Genomic DNA, 16,179 nt, shown 5'->3' with positions numbered 1-16,179 from the left:
TATATGGCCCTTTTCTAAACGACTTTACTGCCTATTTCAGCGACAGAAAGTCAAAAATGTATTCAACCTCCTTTGGGGTAATTTAGAAGACCATTACTGTTTATGTTAGATATAATTGTTACCGCTGTCAACACTAAGTAAAAATGCACGCACAGAAAAAAGCTATCCTTATCTTTTAAAGTTGCACATGATGTGTGTTTTCACATGAGCGTGAGTGCAGTACCATATGATTTGGTTCATGTCACGTATGTGATTGCCCACCTTCTGCCTACCTGGTATGTGGAAGTGACGAGGAGCTTGGTAAAGAGTCGGCGTGGAGCAACGTACATCTAACTGGCTATAATAAGGGGAGTTGCGTCCACTCTCTGAGCCTGAAAGAAGGTTTTGAAAGCACAGCACAAAGGATGAAAGCAAGAAGGAAAGGGGAAAGGACATCAGAAAAGATGGGGGGGGGGTGAAAAAATAGGAAGAAAGCAAGTAAAAGAGAAAGTATGAATAAAAAATAGAATAAAAGCAAAAACATTTTAAAAAGAAAGACAAAAAGAAAGAAGAAAAAAATGAGAGGGAATGGGGCACAATGTATTTATGAGACAGAGGTGATTAAAAAAGGGTTATATTGGGGAGGACCAATTGATATAGAGAAAAAAGAGAGACCAGCACAAAGAGTAATGTTTTGAGGGACAGTTCTACATGGGAGTTCCATGGGATGGAATTGGGTGGCTCTATCTGAAAATAATAGGGGAGGTGAATATCTGTCCCCACTCTGATTAGTAACAATAAAGATTTGATTAATATTTTATCTAGTTATCTATATCATTGTGACATTGTGATTACGGGCCATCTCAGCTGGTCACTAGCAGCGTTGCTGCCATGCTGCGGATATGTAATTCATGGGTTTTAACAGTAGCAGAAGTCTACTGACATTATGGGGATATAGAATTAATGGATTTTATGAGTAGCAAATGTCCAGCATTCAGTGACAATATGTTGGTAATGTAGCAGCAGAGTCCGGCGTACCTGACATGTAGTAATGTTGTGGGGAGCGAGGCATGGTGAGAGACACATCACGATGGCCGTAGAGTGGAGAGTCTATGTAGCCTGGGCTTGATGACCTTCTCTGCCGTAAGTCCATCCCTTCATAAATATCCTACCATAAATTTACAAAGAAAAAGTGTTAACAATATAAAACATCCAGAAGCAAGCATCTAAAACAAGGTGACACCAAGTGGTGACAATCTACTCAAGCCTACAGAGTTGGGAATTAAATATATCAAGTAGGTATAAGCCAAACACAGTTGAAACTTAAAATTCAAAGTGTATGTTTACTTTATATTTCATAACGTCAAATACAGGCGATGAAAGTGGGCACCTCAGTAATGAATCAGTGAACACACATGTAACAATATACATTGTTGGTAATCATATTCATGCTTATGTTCCTTTCTTTTAATGTTCTTGTCAGTACCGAACCTCCATCAGCAAAGACTTATTTTTGTTTGGGGCTAATAACATGCACGACTCAAACAAGGAACAGAGAATTACAGAGATTACTTTGGGTATGCTATAATTTAACACCAGCAGGATAAGTAGCGATGATGCGGTACCTCCCCATAGCTGTATCTCTCCAGCATCTCATCCGACGTGTATCTACCATACGGCTCATAAGAAATGAGGTCAGGGTGCTGTACTGCGTAGATTGCTTTAATCTTAGGGAGAGCTGCTAAGTCCTTGTAATTTAGAATTTCATTGTTTACCTTAGCCTGAGAGAGAAAAAAGAAGGAAAATGACGGGGGGGGGGGGGGGAAGCAAGCGAGAAAGCTCATATTTACTAGGTGTTGCTGTAGCGGATTATAGCATCTGTTGACAGATGGTACTTAAATTTCCATTCACTTCTAGATGCACCACTTATTAAATATGGCTCTGAGAATTAGGTATAGTAAACAGTAGCTGGAAACCAGGGAAGCAGAATGTGATTACATGTATGCAGAATGGGATAAAAAGAAGATTTAAACCATTGAGTGCTAGCCATTTTCTGACAATTCGTACAATTAAGGCATGTGCTCAAAAAACTATTTGTCACAATGAATACCAGTTGTATTTCTGGCCCTTGAGGCCTGGAGCTGGATAACATAGACAAGAGATTGTCTCTTTGTGAAAAACAACCAAATTTGACTTTTCCATTTTTGGGAAAATATTAGTAAACTTTTAAATTGCGGGCATGCAGCAAGTTAGATAAATATAGTCCATGTTCCTGGACCTCGAGTCATGAAGCCAAAAAGTTTGACCAAAAAGTGAGAACTTCAGATGAACTTCTGCCTATTTTGGTTGTGATTGAAGTTCTTACTCCTGAAAGAGAATGATGTCATCCGCATGAAGGCGGTACAAGCTTAAGGAACATTCTGTTTTGGTGTACTTTACATGATCCACAATGATTAGTTGGAAGGATTGATACGGGGGTTGTTTCTGCTTATGATTTATGATGTCCTCTGGTTTAGGATTGACTATGTTTATTAATGCGATTGTTATTTTTCTCTTATTTAAACCATGAAAACCATGGTTTTACAAAAGCATTTTTATTAATTATGTTATTAAGATCCATAAAGCACCAAGCATCTATGTATAGATAGATAGATAGATAGATAGAGGAAGGATGGATAATATTTTATTGGTATAGTGAAATTTACCAATTGGAAATTGGAATTATGTCAGCAATGCTTTAAATGTTATAACATGCCTTAAAAGTAGGTGTTGGTCTAGTTGTAGAATTTGGCACCCTCGTGGAAACATTGAGGAGTGGACACTTGCGTCAAAACAAGCTACTTACACATATAACCCGATTCGGAGACCCAATGCTAGATCCTGGAGGGGAAATAGATGTTTCAGAAGCCCTTCTGTACTGTGGAGACATAAACAGTATATACAAATTACACATACTATCTTGCTGATACATTTTAGAACTGTTTAAATGCAAGGCTATTAATTAACCATTATGTTTTAGCGAAACCAAACAAAACTTTACAAAAATCAGCCCACCCAAGTGAAGACACCAGACTTCATGGGGTATCTGGACCAGGCTCACAAGGATCTTTTGCAGTGAAGGGGATGAAACCCCTTAGTCTTTCTCATGTTCTTACTTAATACAGAACTGGATGATCACATATAATAGGAATATTATTCTCAACAAGTTGAACATTGTCTTCAACATGTGTTCATCTTTCCGATCTGGCCACAGAGTATTCTAGTATTGAATGCTGCCACTAAAGACTTAAAATAACCCCTAAAATGAAAATCTCAGTACATTCTCGCAAATATTTATATGATCAACTAAGCCCTTTTTGAAACTGAAAAGCACTGAGTATTTTGGGGTTGTGTAACTCGTAAGTATACTCTGTTATCACAAAAGTCACATTGGAATATTGTCTCATTACTATGTTCTCTCTTCCCAATTTATGATTACCTTGTTATATTAATTGTATGACTACTAAGTGACAGAATTGAATAAATATTAAATGCCATTTGTAGCCTTTATTTCATATTTAGAATATTTTTGGAAATAATACCGCTTAAGGATTTGCTGACTGCTTTAAAATGATAAATGTCAATCAAGTTTAAATGCTTCCTATTTACCTCTTCTATTGATCCAGAAAAAAAAACAACCAACAAATCAAATTATTATCTTAAAGGGATACTCCCATTATTTTTTATTACTATGATTAGATTACAAAATATAAAAAAAAAACTACATAGATTTTCAAAAGTTTTTGGATAATACAGTGTTTTCAGGCAGTTCCATATTAGCCATTTGTACGTGTACGTTCCAGCTCAGGAAACTTGGCCTAATCTAATAGACAAACAAACTGACTCCATATAATACACCCTTGTGGTAAACGGTAAACCTGACAATCCAACTAACTAATGCCTAAGCTTTTTTACAAGCAGGACTTCATTATCATCGCCGTAAAGAACCAGCTCACTGTGGTGCTGAACTTACAATTGCCATAAACCATATCCATCTATTTTGTTATGGCACTGGACAACACAACCATCATTGGCAGTAAATTCCATGTATTTACAGCTCACAAAAGAAATCTAACCCTTGTTTTTTTTTCCTCCAGGCACAGGCTAAACTCTATATCTGAAATCTATAAAACAGAATGAATTCTAACAGCGCAAGGAATATGAATGTCACGTTCTTTACATCATTATTTGATACGGAGTAATATGTAGCAATAATCACTTTACTCCTTAACCAGTATTGTTTCCAATGTGTCATACTGCGTTCTCTATCGACATCAAGGTACTTGGGCTGCTACAAGGACAGCATTAAACAGATGCAGCTTTCATACAGTCATGTGGATTTCCTTCCTGTTATCTGATTCTAAGCCCATACTCATACATCACTAGAACACTGTTATACTGTGCTGACAGTACAGTACATTCAATTTTCTGATACCATCTACAAAAACGCTGTCCAACCGTCATACGCTGAGACAGAAGCTAATTAAATCACTGATCTAGCAAATTTGGTTATTATTTTATTAAGGTATATTATATAGCAATGTAAGTTTAAAAGGGAAATTTCATGAAGTTTAAGTTTTAAGCACAGTGCTGTATAAAGTATTGCAGCGTAGCACTGGACATAACTGAGTTTTCTTTCAATAAGCTTTACCTGCAGGTCACCATTGTAGGTAACTCTTATGATATTCATTCATACACATTTAGCTGCTTTGCTTATGGCAATGCTAATGAAGTTCTGCTTATTCTAATAAAACCCCATTCCCTTACAGATCTTACTCAAAGTGACCCTCTAGGTGATTAAGCCCGAGACCTTCTGTTGTGGACCAATACGCAGTATAAAGCCTTAGTGTGTTTGTCGAGTAGATTTGGCCCAGATATCAGACCTAAACATAATCAAACAGCCACTATATACTAATTACTTATGTAATATGTTTTGTGAAAACGCTTTATCGAAAAGCCCATCCGTTTGTCAATCTGCATTGTTGGGCTGTCTTACTGCAGGTTGACACTATAGCCCCCACCGCAAATGCGTGTATGACTACTGTCCCTAGCCAAGTGAAATGACAGAAAAAACCTTCATTCGTGGAATTACCCGTGTTTTTCAGCAATAAGTACGGTATTAACATTTTGAGTGCCATGATAAAGTGAGAAATGCATTGCACAGCTTGCTGGAACACAAAGGGTCAAAATGTACCCGTTTGAAAAAGAGAGTTCAATAGTCACAGCGCTAGTTCACTCACTTTTAGTTTTTTTTCTGCTCGAGCTGCTTGTTTACAAATTGGATGCCAGACTTCAGACCCTGTGGGGAAGAAATATAGGCACTTACCAGGTATAATTAAAATGTAACTAGCAAAATGAATAAGGCAGGAGAAATGAAGATGAAACAGTGAGACCAAACATCAGAAACAAAGGAGCAAAACAGAACAATCTCGGAGAAATACGCAGAACACAATAACAGAGCGTTGAAATCATCTCCTCCTCTTTATGCAGTATTCTCCCAATTTCCAGTTAAAATGCTTATTTCCACAGTTGGGTAATGGGGGATATGGTAGATACACCAGTGTTTGAAGGTCACCTTCAATGTGAAAGCGGTTACGAGCTCTCTAGAGAATCCATGATAATAGCGCTGTCTTGATTTCAGCAGACTTGATACCTTCTAAAGCGTTATTGGTGTGCACCGTGCTTTGTTTATCTTGCCCGTTACACATTATACGGTATATTGTATGTTACGCTAATATTTTTTTTTTTTATGTATTTTGCAAATGTGAACAAAAACAGCCAAAGGAGATGATGTGACATTGTGAAAAAAATGCTATACAAGGAGAATGATGCGGAGCCGTGGCATAGGTCTGAATGCAAGAATATTATATATGTATGTATGTATATATATGTATATATATATATATATATATATTTATATATGGGGCGATGAATCTGAACTCATTTTCCATACTGAGTGGAAAAGATCTGCAACGCTGCTTAGAGGACATGGCATATAAGGCAGTGTTAAACAATACCACCAGGGGGCACCAAAGATACAGCTAGTCTGCAATGAACAAGCAAATATTTCTGTAGAAACATAAGAACTGAAGGACCATCATCTTTATAATGTAAGCAATAACCAGTCTATAGATTTAAGTAATGTCTCTTCTAATTAGGAGGTATGTATCATTACGTACACAGCATTATGCAGGTATAATGTGGGTTTTTGCTAGACAGTGCCCTTTATTGGGGATGAAACATATTAACCCTGGTAACAGCAGCAACTGAGAATTTTATGAACAGGAGCTTGACAAGCAGTTACTGACTTCTTCCATTTAAAATAAGACCCTGGCAAGTGGTTGGGGAATAGTGACTACAGTGCCATTCTGGCTCAGCATATGTAAAAAGTAGTGATGCAACAAAAGCTGGTTGGGTTTTAGGTCTGTCTTAAAATATGATACTTAACTTAATGCAAGATACTGTGTGTATTGCACGTTTATTATTATTATTTATTGTTTTATAAATAGTACAATTGTTCCGGTCCTACTGCAAACTTGCACTTTAAGTAATACAACAATCTAAGTACTGGCATCCTAAACGCGTTAAATATTTGAACTGTTGAATAAAGAGTATAAATAAGCAATAAAAGAGATTTTAGATATACCTAATATTAAATAAAGAATACAAGGAACCTAGTTTTTGGATAATATCTTGTGTGTTGTAAGAATGTAATCAGGCAAGGCATACAAAAACACCTTATTATAAGGCTTAAAGTTGTAGGAACATTTGACGTTTCATGTTTGGGTTTAAATATAAATTAAGTGTTCTCAAATTGGGAAATTATACATGTGATTGTTTGGTAACGGCCATAATTCCATGTCCAAAGAGTTATTGGAACAACAGTTCGGCATATGAAAGATGGCAGGCACCAGCAAGCGTAGGAAGATTTACATCTCTGCACACATCCTGAAATAGTCTTTAAAAAAAGTGAATCAGAACATGTAATGATTAGGCATACGCTAGAAAGGGTGGACCGTGAATAAAGCTTAGTGATGCAGAACTGGGCAGGGATATTATACAGAATGGGATATGGGTGGTGTCAGCACTGAGAAAAGTACTAATAACAGAACCAGAGTTTATATAAAAATAAATACACCTTAATTCATAAACTCACAATAAAATACAGCAAAATGTAATAAAAACAACAGTTATGTGCAAACATATGGAATTATTCTTGCAAGATAGTGCTTGTACAGCCAAATAAAACCGTTTCACCGTGAAGCTTCTTCAGAGGTGAGAATAGATAAAACAAGCAATGTCTTTAATTGAATAGAAGCAAAAAAGGTGCCAAATAGAGGGGCTTTTAACGTGATACATATTTGTAGTTTGTTCATTAATGACTGATGTCCTGGAAATACTGTCGGCCAAGTCCTACAGACAGCAGTTATATGAGGGAGTCTACAGCAGTTACAAGGAGATGTCTTCTGGTATTACTCTCGAGCTGCTAAATGATGGAAGTGTAATTTGCTAGTAAAGCTGCCAAACATTGTTATATATTATACAGTCAAATTTCAAAAAATAACAAAATTGTCCTGGCAAGATAAAGGTTTTTAACCCCAGATGTGTCTCTCCTGCCATAATACAACTGCACCCCTGGAACGGTTTCTTTTTTTGACTTTAACAAAAGTATGAGTGGTTATGATGTGAAAGATGATGATCGTACAAGTGATATGCCTGTATAGACACGCGGTGAAGCTGTCAACGTTTATGAATGAACTCATATCGAGCTGTCTAGTTGTGCTGCTCGTTAAAAACAAATGATTACACTGGTTAAGAATAAAGCTGTCTTGAAACTGAGACGAGACCAAGGACTGATTAAGGTTTCAATCTTTACATAAGAAATACGGGCAGACTAGATGGGCCAAATGGTTCTTCTCCGCTATTGAATTGGATGTTTCATTGTAAATGAGCATCACTTGAAAGCTACTTACCTGTCAGGTACATTTCTTCTCCTTCTGAAAACATCTGCTGGCAGCGTACACAGCGAGCACACGTAGGGTGATAATGTTTGCCACCTGCCTAGAAAGCAGCACATTCAATAAATCTTAGCGCAGCCTCCCAATAGACAGCTCTGTCGGAACTGCCGATTGATGCTCATCATACGCACAATTATATATTCATTTCTTTACCACTTCATTTGGCACAACAGATTATTTGCAGATAAATTGCCTTAATTAACCATTCGATTTTCTATATCTCCTAAATGAAATCGACCCATTTGGTATGATCTCAGTTAATGAAACGTGTATCGGAGAGCAATGCCTAAACAGGGAGTCATTTGCAAAGTCCAAAAAAGTTAATGGCTCGGCCCGATTAAGGGGGAAGACTTGCTATACCAACGAAAATGGTGAGCTACCCATTCGGTGTCTCAGGCAGCCATCTGAGTCAAGGTTGCGGTACAATTTGCCTTCGGGTGATGAGGACCTAAAGTGGTTTATTTCCGGACCACTGGCTCCGAGCTGCTCAAGCAGATCTCACCGAGCTAGTGACGTGCTTAAAATATTGACGGAGAGCAGTGGGGGAAAAAAAGCCAAGGTAAGCAAAATAGAGATTAGGAAAACACGTGGACCGCACAAAGTAGCATGGTGTACAGGATCATCACAGTGATGTTAACAGAAAAGAGTACACTGCCATACAATGCCACCTGAATGATGAACAGCAAGCTATACAGTGGTGACGTTATAATAAAATAGGGGGTTTGAAAGCTCCCCGATTTTCAGACTAAGTCAATATAATATTAAATTAATTAACAAACTACTTATATTCAGGTCATCTGCCTAATTTTTTACAATCAACAATCGTGTGCTGTGAATCACACAGAACATATCCACTATATTAAGCATATACTGCATATATTAAAGTCACGTATGATACATTAGTACTACAAAATCATCCGAGGGATTAAATTGTCACTTTAAAACAAGTATTTAAGTAAATGGGGATGACATCTGTAATCAGCACCCTCTGGTGACACTCCTCTTCCCCTTTCTCATAGCCGATGCTGAGATGTCTGCACTAATCAGTATCTCGCTCTGACATCACTGTGGATACTTTTCCCAGAGTAATGGACTCAAAGGAATTTCTCCAGAACACAAGTATTCCTGGAATTCATAAATCCGATTGTACAATAATAGCCGCCTGTCTGCTAACACAGCTATAGCCAAACCACATATGGTGACTTGGCAGTCTTTAAATACTGAATTTTATGTATGAACCAACAGCAACAGGAAAACTGGAAACACTTCATACCGAATTCATGTAGAGAAAACCATACCTGGTGGTCTAGTGGGAGATGAGTATAAATGATTTCCCTAAGTGAGCATTGAATGTGTTAATAAAAATTCTTCCTAGCAAGCAGTACAAGCGATAGACTTCAGGACTCATCTGGGACAAGCAACCAAACTGCAATAATAGGAATTGTCATACCTCTAGGACTCGGCCACTGATGTACTTGTTGCAGGTTTCACATTTAATCCCAAACTGAGCATGGTAATCTGTCTCGCAATAAGGCACACCGTCTCTGCGCAGTGATAAAACATAGCACACATGCAGGTTCATTATACGCATTTACCATAATCACCCAACATTATTTGCTTCACTCATCCATATAACATACTGCTGATTGCATTTTAATTGCTGTAAATGCAGAGCCAACTCAACTCTTCTTGCAAGAGGATTTTACAAGGCCCTTCATAATGCATAGTGAAGTCAGTGGCTTCAAACTACAGCTCGTTCCCACTTTAATGAATGAACCCTGGAGACGCAGAGATATAGACAGAGATGCAGAGAGAGCCGCAGAGTAACAACACACACGCAGGGCCGGCCTGACAATGGATCCAGGCAGCACTTTTGAAGGGGCTGCACTTTGCTGCCCCAAACCCTTTTTTTTTTTTTTTTTTAAAGCCGAAAAGAGAGAGAGGGCGCCGAGTGGTTTTCACTTACCAAGTCAGTACCCACTCGGTGCCCCTCTCTCTCTCCTCTGCGAGCCCTCTAGCTCGGTCTCGGTGCCGGCTTGTAATGTTGAGCGCCGGAAGATAAGTACGGGGGGGGGAGAGGAAGGGTAGATAATGGGGGGGGGCATTTTAAACTTCACCCCAGGCGGCATTTTGTCTTGGGCCAGCCTTGCACACACGGCAAACATGCGCAAGCACAGACACGCATACAGTAACACAGAGAGACCCCAGCAAACGCAGAGAGGCACTGCTGAGTTTATTCATTTAAACAGGTGAGCTGCTAAAGGACACCCTAATGTGTAATGTAAAATAAGTTTTACTTTACTGAGAAGGTGGTATATAAGTGGAACAGGCTCTCAACATAAGTGGTAGAGACTAATACTGTGGGGATATTAGATATCCATAGGATTGGCATATGGCTATCCTGAATCTAACATGAGTTCAAAGACTTACTAAGGTTTGAGTCTATACAGACTAGATGGGCCAAATGGGTCTCATCTGTGGTCAAATTCCAAGTTTAAGTTGCACTTAACTGCATATTTTGTTGCAGAACCTATTAAGAAAGATTGATTAACAGTTTGACTTCTTGGGGAAACCTCTAGCAGCTTACTATTAGTCTTCAGCAGCCATGTCCTAATGCATGGGTCGTACCAAGGCTACTGATAGCCATGTGCCTCTATCAGGAAGAATACTATGTCTCCTTGTTACGAAGCTGCCTGTCTGTCCCGGTACATGCAGTGTACTCATTACTCACTTGCTGATATATTCCCCAGTTAGTACGATGCCGCACGTCTGACACTTGAAGCAGCTGACATGCCACTGTTTCTCCAATGCCAGGAGCGACTGTCCATGCTTTATCTCCTCTTTACACCCTGCACAGTCTGCATAATAAAGCATAAAAAAATGTATCAGAACAAGAATGTCATAAAAAAACTTTTTAATGGCTGTATGTAGCCTTCAAGGGGGATAATTACCAAGAAGCTCTTGAGAGCAGAGGTTTGCAATCCTCCCCGTGAGGGCCAATAGCTTTCTTATAGTTCTAGTGAAGAGACAACTTTCAAAACGCTTATTTGTTACCCAGGTAAAGCTTTATTATTTTTGCAGGGCAAATTAAGCTAATCATAGATGCCTAGCTTAAGGCAAACCATGCATCACATTTTATAATGGTACAAATGCAAATAAAAAAAAAAAGACAATAAGACATTTTCCCATTATTTGCGACTATACATTAAACTAAACAACAGTAAAGAAAAAAGAAAAAAAAACACCCAGTAGATTTATCCACATACAAAGCCTGTATAAGTGACTAAACATAAGATTGGGTTTATTTAACATAATTATACAAAAACAACATAAACTAGATGTACAGTGCACACACTTTCCCAATTATTCCACCACACTGGTTCTTCTAGCGCATCCTCGTTTGTGGGCTAAAGCTCTGATGACCCCAATTACAAATGTCTATTTTGATATTTATTTATGGGGTGGGCTTTGATGGTTGGAGGCATCTGTCACGTCGCAATGTCGGATCCCTGCACGTTAGCGGGTCTCTGACAATTGTTACTGCGTGCTTGCAAGCTGATCTAACTATACATTTGCTTCTAGCATGCAGGTATCCTTATTTATTGTCTTGCCATGGAGGCTAAGACTAAAGTGTGCGTTTCTGTATTCCAGTCCTTGCTTATACACTTTAATGAGATGCTCTTGATTGGAATGCAATAAAAAAAGGGATAGTAAAAAATACATATGTAAATTATGTAGATATATGCATATAAACATTTCCACGGATTTCATTTAAATAATTTATTTAATCAGCTTACTTGAGAAATGATGAGACAGTGAACATGATTGAGAATAAGATTATAAAAATATGAGTTCCGTGAGATTTTGCCTGGTAAGGGCAACATAGGAGTCATGCACCTACATGTCCATGCCAGTGAAGTGAAAATTATATACCCCAATATGCAATAAAGGGTATGGATCTGTAGATCCCATGAGTTTAAATGTTGGATTCTGACATCATAATGTTGCCACATCCGCAAATGATTTTCTATAATGTAAAATGATGAGCTGCTTGGTCTCAAATGAGATCAAGAGAACAATTCTGTTAGTAACATAACTTTTTTATGCCGTAGGGATGTGGTGTCAACAGCATATCATACTAAGGTTCCAACCTACGGTCCTTTTCTATTATTAAGCAGTGCATATGGTAACAGGAATTATTATAATATGATATATATGATCTGTATTGTGTCGCTACCTGTTTTAACATCTGTCTTTTTTCAGGGCTGGCAATCCTATTGCTGGTCCAGAGTGGACTGTCACCATCCTAAAGCCCACCCAGACACTTACCAAGTACAGGGCTTGAAGTCATCAGGGGGAAATTAACAATGAGGCAATAGCCCCAGGGTCCCAGGATGCTTGCATTCTGCAATGTAATTTCTTTTTTTTTAGGCTCGTTAATGTGGGAGGTCAGACAGGGACCGACTTGGTGCAGGGAAGCCTCTCTCCTGCAGCAGGGGTATTTGCAGAGATACAAACTCCATTGTGGACATAAGTGGTGGCAGAGCTCATTTTGTAGTCACATTTATAGTTTATTACGTATATATATATATATATATATATATATATATATATATATGTTCATTATGCATTTGTGTGTCCATATATATACACCTGTGTAGCAGCAAAAGGACAGAATCAGCTTCCAGGATAAATGTAAAGATTTATTTCTATGTTGCTTTTAAAGCAGACGAGTACATGTGTTATTGCTATGTACACCTTGGAACAGACAACTGCTCTCCCAGAACAAAAAGGACAGGAACTGAAAACAAGACAGTGATGGATGTAATTGTTACTGGCCAAGGCACTAACAGTCTAAGTGAATGGCTACTGATTCGCACTGCAGGGTTTCCAGTTTCATTTGATTAAACATTGAATACTAGACGTTCCTTAAACTAAACTGCAAGTACAATTGGGAAAAGACCACTGGCTTCATACTAACCCTACTATTGCTATTAAAGAATGTGCTGTTGGCTGCTAATGGCACACCGGCTGATAGCCATATGTCATGCTACAATATTAGATGATTAAGTAGCTGCTTAGGGCATCCGTTCATATCCTGAGCCCCTTGGGAATGGAGAGGAGTGGTTTATGCATGTTTGGCACACATTAATCATAACGTTACATCACAATAATGTATATGAAACATATGCATTGTGACATTTTTGTAAAATTGAAGGGTTGATCACAATGTCTCTTGTCTCTTACCGACAAAATGCCGCCTGGGGTGAATTTCAAAATGCCCCCCCCCATTATCTACCCTTCCTCTCCCTCCCTCCTTCCCTCCCTATTATCTACCCTTACTCCCTCCCCCCCCTTATACTTACCTTTCAGCAGTCCTGCGGCGAGTCTCCCTGACGTCATCTTCCGGCGCTCAGCATTACAAGCCGGCACCGAGACCGAGCTAGAGGGCTCGCAGAGGAGAGAGCGAGGGGCGGCTGACAACTTGGTAAGCGAAACCCACTCGGCGCCCTCTCTCTCCTCAGCTTTAAAAAAAAAAAAAAAAAAAAAAAGGGCAGTTGTCCCACTCAGCTCCATTGTTGGGCCGGCTCTGGGTACATCACAGTCACACACTGTTCCATAGCTTAACCCTTTCCAATAAAAGTGCCATGGGAATAACACTGACCGCTATCCATGGTGCTGATCATCCAGCTGGTTCAGTAATAGCCAGGATCACTAACTACCCCTGCATATTAACTCCGACAAGTGATCACACTCAGGGATAACTTTCCATTCAATGTTAGGCTTCTAAGCACCGATACATACAGTGTAAAATATATATTGTGATAACTCATGCCACAGCACATAATTACTAAAGTGTTTCTTAGATGCAATGTGAACCTATACAAAACTTCTTGAATTCTGCTTCTGGTCTGCTGGCCACCAGTTGGACTACACTATCTGAACTCACTATCCTCTTCACAAAGAATACAATTCTTTCTACTCTGGGGCTGTGAAAACTTAACGTCCTCCTGTCCATGTTGTTCCTGTTGTGATTTCTACTTAAAAGCTCGTGGACATACGAGCCAAATTTGTATGAACAGCTCCTAATTCTAAAAGTCTGCATCCAATACAAAGTCAAAATACCCTAAAAAAATTATCTTGGGTAAATCCAATTATCTGGATTACATTTAAGAAAAACTGATTGTAGGAAGCCTGTAGATAAAGACCAAAGAAATGTATAAACACTGATCTCTCTTTCAAAGGTATAATATTTATAAAAAGAGAATTTACACTAGATGTGTCATTTACAAATACTGCCACTATATATATATATATATATATATACTATATATATATACACGGTATATATAACCAAGGGATCAAGTAAGGACATAAATACATAGAAAACATTATTCAGAATTGTACCTTTTCTGTGTAGACATTGAGATACATACATATCAGGCAATGTAAGGCACACAGCAATGGAACATGCAGAGTGACAGACAAGTACCTTGCAAAAAATATTATAAAGAGTAACACAGCCAGACAAAAGGCACACAGGAAGAGCCAGGCACACACTGTAACAGGCACAGACAGATACATCAAGATGAAAGCAGAGGAAAAACGCAAGCAGATACAGAAAAAAAGGCAGCCAGACAAAGAAAAATCGAGAAAGACATAGAGGTACCGGCAGACATGGAAAAATAAGGGTTCTCGTTGCTGAGAGATGCTGGGCTGCCAAGCAAATACACACAGCCAGATACAAGTAAATACAGACACCCAGACAGAGAGAGACTCACACAACAGACGGACACAAAAATAAAGTAGCAGCCAGAATTGACACCTATGTTGCTCTAAAGAGGGTATTTGAGCGATCCAACAGATGGTACGCTGTGCTATGTCTCCTCTGAGATGTTAGATTTATACATTTGTAAAAACAAATAGCAATGGCTTCAACACAGGAGCCCTGTGTTGGTGAGCAACAAGTGTATTTAATGCTGAGGTTGATATAACCCTTGGTACTGATTCTGATGCCATCCTGTCCCATCTTATTTTCTATACTCCTGGATTATGATATAAAAAAACATGCAAAATGTATCAAGAGTAAACTGGAAGTACATTTATGCACTGTCATTTAAATCAATTCAGTGACCTTCACAGACGATACAGTTGAAACATTGATCTAAATGTAATATGCTTAACACACATAGAAGTTTATTGAATTTGAGAATGTAAGATCTGTTGAATGTATAATCCAGAGGTCACTAGATGAAAGAGACACAAAGCCATAAGGATGTTAAACATAAACATGGAGTTCTATCTACTCATTTTCACATTTTGTAACATACAAGGATACTCTCCCCACATAACCAAAAAAATGTAATCTTATTTTTCTTCCTTGGAGACATACCTACTTAGAAACTTCAGAGCCACTCGGAACATAACATATCACACATTAAGCATTTTGCTCCATGGAAACTTACGGCTTGGGCCATGGATCTTGATAGGCTTGTCGCTGACCAAAGAGTGGGAGCAAGTTTGACAAACACAGTCTTTTCCTCTAAATGTCACCTTGTCTCCAATTGGGAAAGGTTTCCTGAGGGAAAAAGAGACTCATTTAAATGTTTTATGAAAATAGAAAGCACTTTAATATATGGATGTGATAAAAAGGGGTAAGATCCAAGAGAGTCACAATAGGATTGCCCTACTGGAATATTGGAAAGTTCAAGGCATAGAATGCCACATGCCAGTGTGCTAAGTTATAGAGGACTTACTGCATTGTAAGCTAGTATAGCCATTATTGAAAGTTTGTTTGGGTTTCAAAACCATATTGCATCCGTGTATCATGTCTTTTTTAAATATATTTTAAATATATTTCCACTTAAACATTTAGTTGTATTCAACTGGTTTAGAATCTGGACCACCTGCGACAAGTCCAATTAAATGGAGGAGATTTTTATGTGGTCCTCAGCAAGCATCAGTGTGCAAGTGGGAGCTCTAAGCCTATGTAAAGGTGGACTGCTTTAGAAAATCTACATTAGTGTTAGAGGACATACTGGCTTTGTACACATTTTGTTTTACAAGCAGTTAATGAGTCTCCATTGTAGCCAACATAGATCAGAAGATGAGACACTCCTGACTTTCTACAGGTTCTCCAAAC

At 38.5% G+C, this 16,179-nt stretch overlaps 1 protein-coding gene across 1 annotated transcript in view; it reads right to left on the bottom strand.

Annotated features, from left to right (window-relative positions):
- The window catches only part of LOC149297932 (actin-binding LIM protein 3-like), a 48,363-nt gene that overhangs the window by 17,257 nt on the left and 14,927 nt on the right, over positions 1–16,179 (bottom strand). Inside the window, exons 4-12 of the mRNA XM_089488123.1 lie at positions 15,503–15,615; positions 10,768–10,894; positions 9,487–9,580; positions 7,992–8,079; positions 5,259–5,317; positions 2,825–2,896; positions 1,605–1,760; positions 1,018–1,147; positions 273–371 (exon numbers count right to left, since the gene is read on the bottom strand). Of these exons, the coding sequence (XP_089344249.1) occupies positions 273–371; positions 1,018–1,147; positions 1,605–1,760; positions 2,825–2,896; positions 5,259–5,317; positions 7,992–8,079; positions 9,487–9,580; positions 10,768–10,894; positions 15,503–15,615 (938 nt within the window). The remainder of the gene's footprint in view (positions 1–272; positions 372–1,017; positions 1,148–1,604; positions 1,761–2,824; positions 2,897–5,258; positions 5,318–7,991; positions 8,080–9,486; positions 9,581–10,767; positions 10,895–15,502; positions 15,616–16,179) is intronic.

The sequence above is a fragment of the Sceloporus occidentalis genome, unplaced genomic scaffold (assembly GCF_023333645.1).
Source record: "Sceloporus occidentalis isolate IW3139 unplaced genomic scaffold, rSceOcc1.0.p SCAF_36, whole genome shotgun sequence".
In the NCBI taxonomy this organism is placed as follows: Eukaryota; Metazoa; Chordata; class Lepidosauria; order Squamata; family Phrynosomatidae; genus Sceloporus; species Sceloporus occidentalis.
This window is presented reverse-complemented; position numbering and strand designations above follow the sequence as displayed.